The sequence below is a fragment of the Lasiodiplodia theobromae genome (genome assembly GCF_012971845.1).
Source record: "Lasiodiplodia theobromae strain AM2As chromosome Unknown scaffold_7, whole genome shotgun sequence".
Lineage (NCBI taxonomy): Eukaryota > Fungi > Ascomycota > Dothideomycetes > Botryosphaeriales > Botryosphaeriaceae > Lasiodiplodia > Lasiodiplodia theobromae.
Genome location: NW_023336563.1, coordinates 482,711 through 495,524, shown reverse-complemented (window position 1 = coordinate 495,524; position 12,814 = coordinate 482,711). Strand labels below are relative to the sequence as shown.

Below are 12,814 nucleotides of genomic sequence, written 5' to 3'. Positions count from 1 at the left end.
GTGTCCGTCTGCCCAAGCACAAGCCCCTGCGTGGGGGTGCCGACCGCGAGGTCTCCGTGTAGTCCGTCTAGTGTATCCGTCCCGTCCCAGTCTATGATGAAGAAAACTCAAAAACTCCGCTCAAATGCAATACAGTTCGCTGGCGATGCCGCTGAAGTGCCAGACAAACTCCCAACAGCCCGAGTAACGAAGGAAATCAGAAATGGAGTCCCACAAGCGCCGGCTCAATGCAATGGTTCGATGGTCGTACAGTCGCGCGCAACACGGCGCGAAAGAAGAAAGTCGTTGCTCCGTGGACGGCCGAAAAAGGATACCGGTCCGGTTCCGGCGCCCAGAGGGCTAATTAGGAATTTCTTGCTGATGACAAGCCGGCGATCGTCGGCATTACGAAAATGCTCGTCAAAGAAGGATTAATGAGAGGCGGTAAAACGTGAAGGGTGTCGAGGCACCCTGGCGGCAGCTCGGGCGGGAGTAATTAGGCCTAATTATCGAGTCAGCCATGCCGCCATGGATTGATTGAGCGAGCACGAGGTCAACGTACCATTTAGCTGCCACCGGCATCACGGGGCCATTCCTTATCGTCGCCGCCCTTGCGGCAGATCGGAAGCACGCGGCGCTGGTGCTTGATGGCGAGGTCATTGGAGGAAAGGACGGTCGAAGTCTTGGTGAAGGCCATTGTTGTCGTTGTTGTTGCTGTTGTTGTTGTTGTTGTTGGTGGTGGTGGTGGTGGTGGTGGTGGTGGTTGGTATTAAGGTCGAATTGGAAATGCGTGGGTCCGGAGGAGTTTGTATTAAGGTGTGGTGTGTAGATTACTTTGGTTGGTTGGTTGATGGTGGGCCAGAAGACAGCAGGTGGGAGGTGTATATATGTATTGAGCGGGTGTGTAGGGCAGCCTCTGGGAAGGGGTAATGAATGCTTCAGCGCGGTCCTGAAACCGAATTCTGGACTTTGGCGGGATACGGGGGGTCTGGCACGGGAGTTATCATCATCATCATCAGCTGCCGCCAACCCTACTCACTCGTCAAGCTCAGCACACAGCGCGGTGGAGGCTGTGCGCAGGGAAGCATTTCGTGCATGGCAGGGCTGATTGGATGCGAGCGCCATCTCTGTGCATCGTGGAAGCTCATCCGCTTTCCATGATCCATGTCAGCTCCCCGTCACCTTGTGAGGCGCATCCTCGAGCCATCGACTGCCGGAGCGTGGCGCCTGTGACGTGCGCCAGCAGCCAGTCCTCTGGGGCGACGAGGCGCAGTACGCCAGCTGGCTGTAGCGGAGCGCACACTGGCCACCTTGTCGTCCGCTGTCCTCACGTGGCTGTGCGCCAGGGCCACATCAGGGGGGCCCGCGCGCGCATGCCAATCAGCGCGGGATGGGAGGCGGGCAAGCCACCGTCGAGAACAGGAACAGGAATGGCACCGCCTAATGACTCGCACTCGCCCAGCTGCGCGCCTTTCACCGCCCGGGACGCCGCTCTGCTCCTGCTTGCTTCACGCTGCAGTCAGTTGTCGCAGAGCACGAGCAGCAGCAGCGATAATGGAAGCTTCGGCCGTGCTGCGGCCTTGAGCGACGGCGGCCGCGTTCCCGCTGCCTTGCTGCGCCCTCCCGGCCAATCCGCGCCGCCGTGCCTGGGCATTGAGGCCTGCGAGCTGCGTGCTGCGACGGCGCGCGCGGGGAGAAGGCGGCGGCGTTGCGACGGCGGCCATCCGGCGACGGGACCCGGCGGCATTGGAGGCGCTGGTAATAAGACGCCCCGGCCGATATTATTGCGCCTGCAGGCGAATTTCCCGGGTGGGCTCCGCGCTTTACAAAACGAGACCCCTTTCGCGTTGAAACGCAGCGCCCTGCGCAGCCGAGGGCAGCTGAGGCGGGCGCCTAACCGTCCATAGACAGCCATTGGTATAGGGGGCCTGTCGTTGCTGGCAATGTTCGAGAAGCTGCTTCGATGCCGATCCGGCGCCTGCAGCGACCATCGGTCTAGGCCCAGCGATGCGCGCCTGCGGCTGCTGTTCCCCAGCGCGCGCGTGCAAAGCGCAGCGGCCTATCTGCGCTGTCACCACGAACCACGACACACGACACATGCGTCCGACGTGTCGCGGGCGCCGGTCCGCCTGCGGCAATGCGGCCAAGCGCTTCCGGCGCGCGGAAGAGCAGCCAATCGACCCCCGCTCCACCCAGCCCGTCGCAGCGAGTCCGAGACGCTGCGCGCGCTCATGATCCCACGTCTGCCCACGCCGCGCCATCAGGTGACTCGCGCCCGCAGGCCCCTGAAACTCGAGTCGCGGGTCGCAGAGATCGTCATGAAACTGTTATGAGCAGCAACAAAACAGCCCAACTTTACACACGTGGCGTATCGACAGCTCCCGCCGGGCTGAGCCACGGCTGCCGCCCCTGGGCGGGTTACGCGTCTGCTCTTGACTCATCGCGTCTGCAGTGATCGCCGGGCAATGAATCGGAACAAGATCCGTCGTCTCCTCCCCTGACGATCGTGTTCGATCAGCCGCGCGCTGCAGCGCGAGGCAGGGCGGCGCCCCAGAACCGCTGCTGAACCACCCTCTGGAGTCACAACACCCAATTATAGCAGGCGAGCGACCAAAACCGACCGCCCGCGGCTGGGCCTAACGTCCCGATTCGGGCGGGTTGGCGCCAGAAGGAACTCTCCTATCGAGCCGCTCTTACACGAGCAGGGGCGGCTGGGATGCTCCCTCCAGCGCCGGGCGGAAGGGCAGCCATCAGCACCCTCCGACCTCGAGTTCTGCAAAAAAGACTCGGCGCTCGAACCGTACCGTCTTACGCGTCCGCACACCAGAGTTCGAGACCTCTCGCGACCTCAGCATGCTCAATGCTCCCTGGCCGCCCGAATTGGAGGGTGAGCATGATGTTTCCCGGAATAGGCGCATGATGCAATCGTCCCATGGCCGCTCCCCACAGAAGAAGCAGGTGTCGCGTCAGGCAGCCCGCCGCACGCTAAAATAAGCTCTCTCCCGCCGAGCGCTGCGCGCCGAAAGGTGCAGAGAATTCTGACTGTGGCGAAAGCTGCGCGTCTCTTTGCTCTTGCGGGCGGAAAAGCGCGCAGCTCCGGTCCGCTATCACCATCGGTGCAGTGGTAGTGACACGACCGCACGGCCAAAAAGAAAGGGATTCAGCCAGCCGCAAGGGTCCGGCCCAGAATCAGGGTACTGGATTGCTTTGGCCGCAGGCTTTTCCCTGCATGCCGTGAAAAGTGACGTTAGCGGCTTCCGGGTCTCCGCCATCTGGACGATAGGCCTCCTTTTCCGCTGCTTTTGGACCACCCCTGGGGAACCTTAACCAGCCGTGGCTTTTCTTAGCGGCCGCCCCCAGGGGATAGTCCTGCATATCCATCGATGCGCACCGATACTGTGGGTTCCTCAATCGGCTACGAGTAACCCCAGAGTCTCGCGAGATCTGAGCCAGCCATCTGCAAGGCGTCGGATCCGATACGATGCTCCTTGTCGGTCGGTCCGCCCAAAAATAGTAAGGAATAAAGCACGCCATCAAACCATTGCAGACGATCCAAATTTCTCAAGCTCGATAATTATAAGCTGGGAAGCTCATATTGACCAGCTTTCATATCTCGTCGAAACTGATGCTGGTGCTCGAGTACTTGGCGCTCGCAGCTCCCTTTCGAGCCAACGAGCTCTGCCCTACCGGCGCTCCGGGCGGCGCCTTACCCCCAGACAGGCCACGGTTGCCCCTGTCTCCTGCCAAAGGCTGCAGACAAGCTTTGAGTTTCACTCGACGTCACAATGCTGGCGCTCTCCCCTCATCGACGATGAGCATGACCCTGAAGGGCGCGCCGAATTGCCAACTTCAGGCCAGTCAATAGTCGTGGGCAAGACCAGTTCGCAGTGTGGCTTGGTTGCCACCCGTCACGGCAGCACAAAGTAATCATGACAAAATTCATTCAAAACGCCCGTGCTGTCAAGAGAATCTCAGACAGTCGTTGGGTAGGACTGGAAAAAAGTCGGAATCATGTCGGCTCGGTGGCCATCATGCCGGCGGCTCAAATTGCTGCAAATTCCCTTTCTTCATCTTCGAGCGCACGGAGAGAGCATCGGCCACGAAAACTTCGTTGCTGACAGGTGACTGTAGGATACCACGTCGTGTGTGCACGCTGTCTGCAGCATGTAGCCCGAGCTCGAAGACGTCGTCGGGCACGCCGGAAGTCGGGAGCACATGTCGAGCTTCCAGCGGAACCGTCCGGGTGCAGTGGTACCATCCGTGTCAGTGAAGGTCGGAAACTCGTCCGGAATGTGCGTTCTGGAAGAATCACGCTTCCCGATTCCCCGAGGACATTCTCGCACGCCAGCTCCTGCGCCGCCCTTTGTCGCACATGAACGGTGTTTCCGTGTACACTGGTGAGCATTGCGTTAGTGAAATTGGCGGATGTTAGCCCTGTGAGCAGCCGCCGACGCCTGTGTGGTGCCCGAGTTTCCTTGAGGCGCAGACGGCTGGCGTCATATCGAAACTTCTACGTCGGGCCCTCCAGTGGTCGCACCACGTGAGGTCCAATTCTGGACTCTGCCGTACGAGCGGATGAAATTGATGGTCAACAGTGTCGCCACGCGTCGTCGGTATGTGGAATTGGCAGCTGATTCCACCAGACTCGCCCGCGCCACCGCATCAGGAGAACCACAGCCCAGCGTACGAACATCCTGCCGCGTCTGGTTCATGGTCGCAGACGCCGCGTCAACCCGCGTTGCGCAGGCCGTCTTCCCCAACGGTTTTCCAACCAGCCCGTCTGGACGCTCGCACGCAGTGGCTCGACGCGACATGGATGACGTTATGGTTGGGGACGCTGACGAGACCCCAATCCACTTACCAGCTCGTTCGGCCAGAGACGTACTCATCCTTTCTAATATTAGCGTTCGGAGTAAAGCGACTGGAGATGGTCGGCTCACGCCGTAGAGCCAATCGACTAAGGGCGGCTTCATGACGTTGGCGCAAACATGTCGGCGCAAGCACTGTCCTTCAGCGGCAACGCACCCAGCGCCAGATTTTGGGTTCCAGAGGAGCATAATCATGCCGATTGCATCTAGGCGCGCTCGTACGGCATGTTGGAAGGTGTGCCGATCGTCAACGGCGGCTCTCATCCGCCCCAACGTATGTCCCCAACCAACGGGGTGAACAAGGAGCACAGAACTCCATCGATATCGTACGACGGGGAAAGGCATGAAAAGGTGGTGCGATTAAGGTTGGTGGGGGATTTTCCAAACAGGTAGTCTCGTCGGCTCCACTATTTCCTAATCCGGGTTGGAAGGCAAGGGATGGTCATGTGCGGCAGGAACATCCAGCGCTGCTGGCAGCCAATCCGAGCCCAATTTCGGCACATCAGCGATGAACTATCGTGGGAAAAGACCAGCAAGCGCATCGCGATTGGCGTCGCTGTTCTCCTTTTCCTGCTGGAAAGAGACGTTGAAGACGGGGCCGTCGTGGTGCGTTCTAGGCCCAGCGGCGAGCACTTATACTTCACACTTCAGCAACTGTGTCAAGGTCTTTCCAGGCGCAAGGTAGAGTAAAAAGAGATAAGGGGACTCGTAGAGAGTCGCATAAGTAGCGCCAAGTATGCAATAACTCCGGAGCCCGCTCTTTTTACTTTTCCGTTGCTGGCTTTTGCATTGCCAACGCATTTAACAATGAGCTAGGACTCTTGCCACAACCGCCACAGGAGTGCTCTGCTACCCATAGGATGCCCGCCTGCATGAGTTGCCGCAGTCCGCTTGTGGGCCGAAGCATGATTCAGAAATGGTGAACTCACCCAACGTAGCTATCGTGCCATTGCAAGCACACTGGACCTCATAACACCAGACTGGATTCGATTTCGCCTGGTTGTCTCATGAGACTTCTGCCCGAAACCCGTTGTCGATCAGACGTATATATACCATTGTCCGCTTACCGCGAGCTTCGGGGGCCCTGAAGGCCTTGGCTAAGATAATACCCCGATGCGGCAAGGCTCTCGGCTAAACGTCGGAACTTCGGCGACACACTTTGGTGAAATCTAGCGACGCGAGCTTCAGTTGTTTCGCGACCCCACAAGAGCCCAGCAACCGCACCTCTCGCCTGCCCGCAGCCATGGCGCCCAGCTACGACAACCTGCCCGTCGACGACGACTTCGACGAGAATGAGATCGACTTTTCCGACCTGAAAGCCCAGTATGAGGTGCGCCTGGAGGAGGGTTTGGACGCGTTCGTCGTCATCGACGGCCTGCCCGTCGTGCCCGAGGCCAGCCACGAAAAGCTCATCAAGTTCCTGCTGCGCAAGCTCAACACCGTCGGTCGCGCTTCGCAAGAGAGCGTCTTCATGCCCATGAATGACGAGGGCATGTCCGAAGGGTTCGCTTCCCCACCGCGTCCCCCGCCGCCACGCCGCCTACATACTAATTATTTCGCCCAGATATGCCTTTGTCGAATTCGGCGCCCCTAGCGAGGCCGTTGCCGCCGTCAAGGCCCTGAATGGCACCCCGCTGGATAAGAAGCACACCCTGCTCGTCAACAAGCTGACCGACATCGAGCGCTTCGGCCGCGAGGGCCGCATCGAAGAGGAGTACAAGGAGCCGCACATCGAGCCTTTCCAGGAAAAGGAGCACCTGCGCTCATGGCTGTCCGACCCGCGTGACCAGATTGCCATGTATCGCGACAAGAAGGTGGGCGTTTTCTGGCACGAGAAGGAGGATGCCCCGGATCCTGTCGTCGACCGCGAGCACTGGACCGAGCTCTTCGTCGAGTGGTCGCCGCTCGGCACCTACCTCATGTCCGTCCACGACCAGGGTGTCCAGCTGTGGGGTGGCAAGTCGTGGAGCAGGCAGAAGCGCTTCGCCCACCCGGGCGTGAAGCTGGTCAACTTCTCGCCCGGTGAGAGGTATCTCGTCACCTGGTCGCCCCAGCCGCTGCAGGTCGACGAGACCCGTCCCATCCCCAACTTGTCCGCCGACGAGGACGGCAAGAACTACATCATCTGGGACATCGCAACTGGCAAGCCGCTCCGTTCCTTTGTTACCATCGACCTCCCTCCCTCGACCGACGAGAACGGTCAGCCCGTCAAGAAGAAGCTCCAGTGGCCTACTTTCAAGTGGTCTGCCGATGACAAGTACGTTGCGCGTATGACTCAGGGCCAGTCCATTGCCATCTACGAGCTCCCCCGGATGAACATGCTCGACAAGACCTCTATCAAGATTGATGGTGTTATGGACTTTGAGTGGGCCCCGGCCACCCCTCAGCGTGAAGGCATCAAGGCGTACGAGCAGCTTCTCTGCTACTGGACTCCCGAGCTCGGCAGCGCTCCTGCCAAGGTTGGTCTCATGTCCATTCCTTCCAAGGAAATTGTGCGGACGCGGAACCTGTTCAACGTTGCGGACGCGAAGCTCCACTGGCAGTCGGATGCCGCCTACGTTTGCGTCAAGGTTGATATCCAGAAGACCAAGTCGCGGAAGTCCATGACCACGAACCTCGAGATTTTCCGCATCAAGGAGAAGGGAGTTCCCGTTGAAGTCATCGATTCCGTAAAGGAGACCGTCATCAACTTTGCTTGGGAACCGAAGGGCAACCGTTTCTGTCTCATCACCACCGGTGAGCTCCCCACCGGCCCTGCGGCACCGAAGACCTCCGTCTCTTTCTTCGCTCCCGAGAAGACCAAGGGCAATACCGTCGGTAACTTCAAGCACGTCCGCACCCTTGACAGGAAGTCCAGCAACGGCATTTACTGGTCACCGAAGGGTCGTTTTGTCGTCATTGCCACCCTCGGATCCCAGGCCACCTTCGATCTTGACTTCTGGGACCTGGACTACGAAGGCGCTCCGGACGAGGCCACCAAGGACATCAACGCTAACCTGCAGCTCATGGCTTCTGGTGAGCACTACGGCATTACGAGCGTCGAGTGGGACCCCTCCGGACGTTACGTCGCGACTGTTTCATCCGCGTTCATGCACCCCGTAAGTTACAAGCGCCCCTTATTTATAGAGAGTTGGAATGATCTTTTAACAGTCTCGCAAACAGATGGAAAACGGCTACAAGGTCTGGGACTTCAAGGGCCAGCTCCTGCGCGAGGAGCAGATTGAGCGGTTCAAGCAGTTCGTGTGGAGGCCACGCCCGCCGACGCTCCTCAGCAAGGAGGAGCAGAAGAAGATCCGCAAGAACCTGCGCGAGTACAGCAAGATCTTCGAAGAGCAGGACTTCGAGAAGAAGAACACGGCCAACCGCGCCGTGGTCGAGAAGCGCCGCCGCCAGCTCGAGGAGTGGGTCGCGTGGCGCGAGCGCGTCATCGAGCAGCTCAAGGAGGAGCACATCGAGATCCCCAGCGAGACGGCCGAGGGCGTCGCCGAGGCCGAGGGCGGCGAGGTCATCGAGGAGGTCGTCGAGGAGATCATCGAGGAGACCGAGGAGGTCGTTTCTTAGATTTGATGCGTCGTGCTAAGGGGGGAATTTTCGGTGGAGAAGGACAAAAGGTCAGGGGGCACGATTGTAGGATGCGGATGATGTCACGCACATGCCAGTAGACTGGGCGGTTGGGTTTTTACAAAAATGGCATTATGAGGCTTTCAGGAATAAAGGACATTCATAGATCACTTGGTTTCCTGCCGTGGTTGAAATACATGAACGTGATCGCTTGGGTATTGAGCACACTATCAATTTTCTTTTTCGTGAGTTCCTTCGACTCCTAATGACCACAAGCTCTTGCTCCGGAGACAGTAATGTCTTAGCGTACAAAAGTATTTACCCAACTCCCAAAATATGTAGCACTCATCACGTACTGGGTCTTGCGGTGTCCAAAGGCTCCTAACACCTCACGTAACAACCTATTCAAGAGGAAGATGATGAAAAAGTAAAAGGCAAGACGGTCAGGTCAGATCGGTGAAAGATATACATTCGTCTTTCAAGCGTTCCGTTTCAATACATGGGGTGACTGTGCAAGTTTCTGGGTATCTGGCCGTTGGAGGTGATGGGGAAAGAAGAGAGTGTTGCTTTCGCTCCTTTATCCAAGCGGGCTGGAGGAAGAATGGTACATGAAGAGGGGTGGGGATATCAGACTTTGAAACAGAAAAGGATAGAAAGCGCCTCATGCTTGACAATGGAAGAATGAAAAGAGAGGAAGGCCGCCAAGCAGTAGAAAGCAGAGCAATAGTCCAACACAGTGAGCGCCAAATGATACATGTGTAAACAAAACAGCAAAGCTCCGGCCATCGGTGGTCATGTCCTGCCATCCAACTCCGCGCTCAGCTTAGCATGCAGCAACCAGTCTCTAGCAATGGAAAATTTGTAGCCAAAGCTGCTGTCTTTGGCGCAAACAAAAACGTATTCGTGCAATTTAGTTGATGTTGTCATCTCCCCATCCCAGCAACTCCGCGACAACGTTTCCGATGGTGCTCACGACCCAGAGCACCACCAGACTGCACCCGACGACACGGTCCATGCGCCACTTCCTCAACGGCACCATGACCAACAGACCGAGGAGCGTGACCAGCAGCGTCGCGCCACTCACAATGAGCGAACTGCTGATATCCAAGTGGTACGGTTTGAAGTGGAGGGGACGGTCCGGGTGCTTTTCGTGCTTGTTCTCGGCGTGTTTGATTGTCATGTAGCAGCCACCTAATCCTATGCCGAGCAGGATGTTCAACATAGGGCCACCGAAGCACGCGGAGAGAGCCATGACAGGGAAGCCTAGGCGGGCAACTGTTATGTCGGCGACGAGGTCACCGAGCGAGTTTCCGACAGCGAAGATGGTGAGACCGAGGATGGCGTCACTGATGTTGAGGATAGCACCGAGGGCTTTGAGGACGCCTACCACCTCATTGGCAATAGTGCTGATCCAAGCAATGGCGACGATAAAGCCAGCGAAAGAGAGGGAGATGCGCCATTTCGGGGCTCGATCGGGGGTTGTGGTGGAGAGAATGAGGAGGAGGATAGCAAGACTGCAGGCAAGACTGATGAGGACGGGGCGCACAAGGGCACGGGGGTTGTCCAGTTCAAAATTGGCCCAGATGACAACGACAACGAACAAAGGTGCGGTGAATGCCTGAAGAATGATAAGCCAACGATCCCACGGCTTGGGTTCGGAAGAAGAGCCGGCAGTCTGCGGACGATAAGCATATTCTTCTGGAGATTGGTGCATAGGGCCCGCAGAGGGCGATATGATCACCACTGGTGACGAGTCGTGGTAAGCAGCCCTATGTTGAGTTTCGTGGGCTGCAGCAACGCCGGCCGTGCTACCGTGGCCAGCGACTCCCTGCGTTTCCGACGAATATGTACGCGAATGGCCTTCTTGTGCGGGAGGGTCGTCGTCGGGAGCAATGACGGTGATAGTGCTCGGTGCGGACCGATGGTGGCTGGCAGGCGTCCTAACCACTGGGCTTGGGAGATTCAATTCAGGCATGGTGTCCTCATTATCCCTGTCTGCTTCGACAACAGGAAGAGTAATTGTGAGCAGGAAAACACTCGGTGCCGCGACAATTCCAAGTAACTTCCCCCAGATACTTTTCTCGCTAAACTTGCACAGAGTGGGGAACAGCTTTGATGTGATCCTCTGCGGAGTGGGGAGGAATCTGCTTGGCCACCATGCTGGGGGCTTCTCCTCCTCCTCTTCAATTTCAGGGAAATGCTCGTTGGGGAACAGAGATACCGGAGAAGCGCTCGGGGACACTAAGCGTATACTACCGGGGCGTGAGCCGCTCTGGATGGACCAAGAATAGTCACGATATGCAGGGAATGGAGAGACATCTGAGTTCGCTGGGCCAGTTTTCGGAATATCCAGCTTTGGCAGGTGCTTCGGACTGACAGCGGTGGACGATGTAGCTGATAGATGCGGACCGGATTGCGGGCCAGGCGCAAAAATCTGTTCAGGAGGAGCCAGGTGATCCGGTGAGAGCGACCTGCGATGCTGGTGGACCGTGGGACCTGGGCCTTTCAAAGCTTCTTGGGAAGGTGATGGAGAGAGGGCGATTATAGGAGACTGGCCGGCTCGACTCGAAGCATCAGATGTTCTTCTAGAATTGTTGGGAGGAACCTTGAGGCTGTTATTATCCTCATCCAGTGGGCCTAAGAGGTCTTGCTGCCGCACGAGATGCTGCTTGAAAGCAGCTTGATGTATTCTCAACGCGTCCGCATCGTTGACTGATACGGCTCGAGTGCGAGGTGCAGCCCCAGGGCGCACGTCCTGATTCGGCCAGACGACTACCGGAGAAGTATCATGCTGCCCCTCAGTCTCGACTTCGTAAGGCGGTCTTGCGGCAGGATCGGATGCAGAAGACATGTAGTCCTGCTGCTGGGCGGTGGTGAATGTCGGGTCGTCCGAATAGCGTCGCAAATTGATGGGCATGGACTGGATGTTGCGGGACCTCTTCAGGGAAGTAAGCACGGCGCGGAACTCCAGCGCACCAACCAAACTGGGTCGAATAGGCGGCGGCCTGGTGTTGCGACGCTCTCCGAGGCGTGGTCGACTCAAGCGCATATTGCGATTGAGCTCTCCGAGCCATCTCTCACGGACTTCCTCATCGGCATGCTCGAATCCAAGATCCTCATCGTCCTCGTTGTTTTGCTCCAGCATGCGCAAGTCGTCGACAGAAGTGTTGCGGGAGTGGTGTTGATTCCTGCCATCGAGGCTGGCATCCTCCTCGTCCCGATACGGCTCGAATACCTCGGCCTCCTCCCCACCAGGAGTGACGTAATGGCCTCTTGCTGTGGCCTCAATGAACCTTCGTCGCTGCCGCCTGCCATGCCACCAGTGCCACCACAATACAAAGAGAACGTAGGCGATGTAGAAACCAACCATGGTGGCACATTCCCACAGCGAAAGTTTCCCGTCGATTAGAAATACCATGCTGAAGGCAGCGGCGACTATGAAGAAAAAGACGTCGCGGACGAAGCTCCGGCGGTCGACCTTGAAGGGGCGGACAATTGCCATTGAGCCGGCGACTACGGCCGTGATGAAACCGGCGGCGCCAATGAGCTCGCCAACGGCCAGGCTTCCACTGTTTGTCTTCATGGCAGCGAAGGTGGAGAAAACATCGGGGCTGCCGTTGCCGAAGGCCAGGAAGGTGACGCCAGCCATGCTCTCGCTCATGCCCAGGAGGCCCGATATGGTGCTGAGATTGACGCAGAAGAAGTCGCTGGCAGCAATGCCGATGGTGGAGAAGAGCAGGGCGAGCCATGCCACGAGGATGGCGAAGCCGACGGGCTTTGCGTGCGGCAGGCGGCAGTAGTAGAGCTGCAAGTAGGAGAATACGCCGGCCTCTTCGTCCGGGCAGTTTGCGCGCACGAAGGCGCATTTATCGGGCGCGTGGTGGACCAAGCGGCACTTAGGACGCCGTCAGTGCTGATGGTTGGGTGCGGCGTGAGCGTCTACTCACCTCTTCGTCCTGGGCGGAGAGGCCACGGCGGCCAAGGCCTGAGGCATCATGCAAGGCAACGGTTTCGGGCGCATGCAGGAACAAGCTGACGGCGGCGATGGCGCACACGACGAGGAGGGTTGTAAAGAATGGGCGGGCGGAGAAGGCGGGCTTCTTCGCGGACCGAGGCAGCGGCGGCCGGCGCAGCGCTGCAGAGGTGGGATCTGCCATGGCGACAGGTCTGCTCATGAGGAAGAGCAGCGGGGAGCGAGGTGGACATCTAGCTCGCACGCCGAGTCTGAGCTGGTCTTAAAGCGCAGAGTGCCATGGAATCTGGAGCGGCGTTGCGCGTGCCACCAATGACGCGCCTGCCATAGCGTCGGTCGGCCGAGCACAGGGCAGCTGCGGCGGTGCGTTAGGGCGGCGGCATTGGCACTAGCTCGGCCTCCCGCTCGTTGTCGATAAACAAACGCGACGGCA

General features: G+C 58.3%; 2 protein-coding genes across 2 annotated transcripts; one reads left to right on the top strand and one right to left on the bottom strand.

Moving 5' to 3' along the window:
* Positions 1 to 6,090: 6,090 nt before the first annotated feature.
* Positions 6,091 to 8,408, top strand: LTHEOB_2820 (Eukaryotic translation initiation factor 3 subunit b; the record flags this gene model as incomplete). Its single annotated transcript, XM_035511675.1, has 3 exons — positions 6,091 to 6,350; positions 6,412 to 7,945; positions 8,010 to 8,408. 3 exons carry the CDS (start codon positions 6,091 to 6,093, stop codon positions 8,406 to 8,408), a joined length of 2,193 nt encoding a protein of 730 aa, XP_035363546.1.
* A 910-nt stretch (positions 8,409 to 9,318) lies between these two features.
* On the bottom strand, positions 9,319 to 12,565 carry LTHEOB_2819 (Sodium/calcium exchanger membrane region; the record flags this gene model as incomplete). Its single annotated transcript, XM_035511673.1, has 2 exons — positions 9,319 to 12,303; positions 12,356 to 12,565. The coding sequence occupies 2 exons, from the start codon at positions 12,563 to 12,565 to the stop codon at positions 9,319 to 9,321; spliced, it is 3,195 nt and encodes a 1,064-aa protein (XP_035363545.1).
* Positions 12,566 to 12,814: the final 249 nt, after the last annotated feature.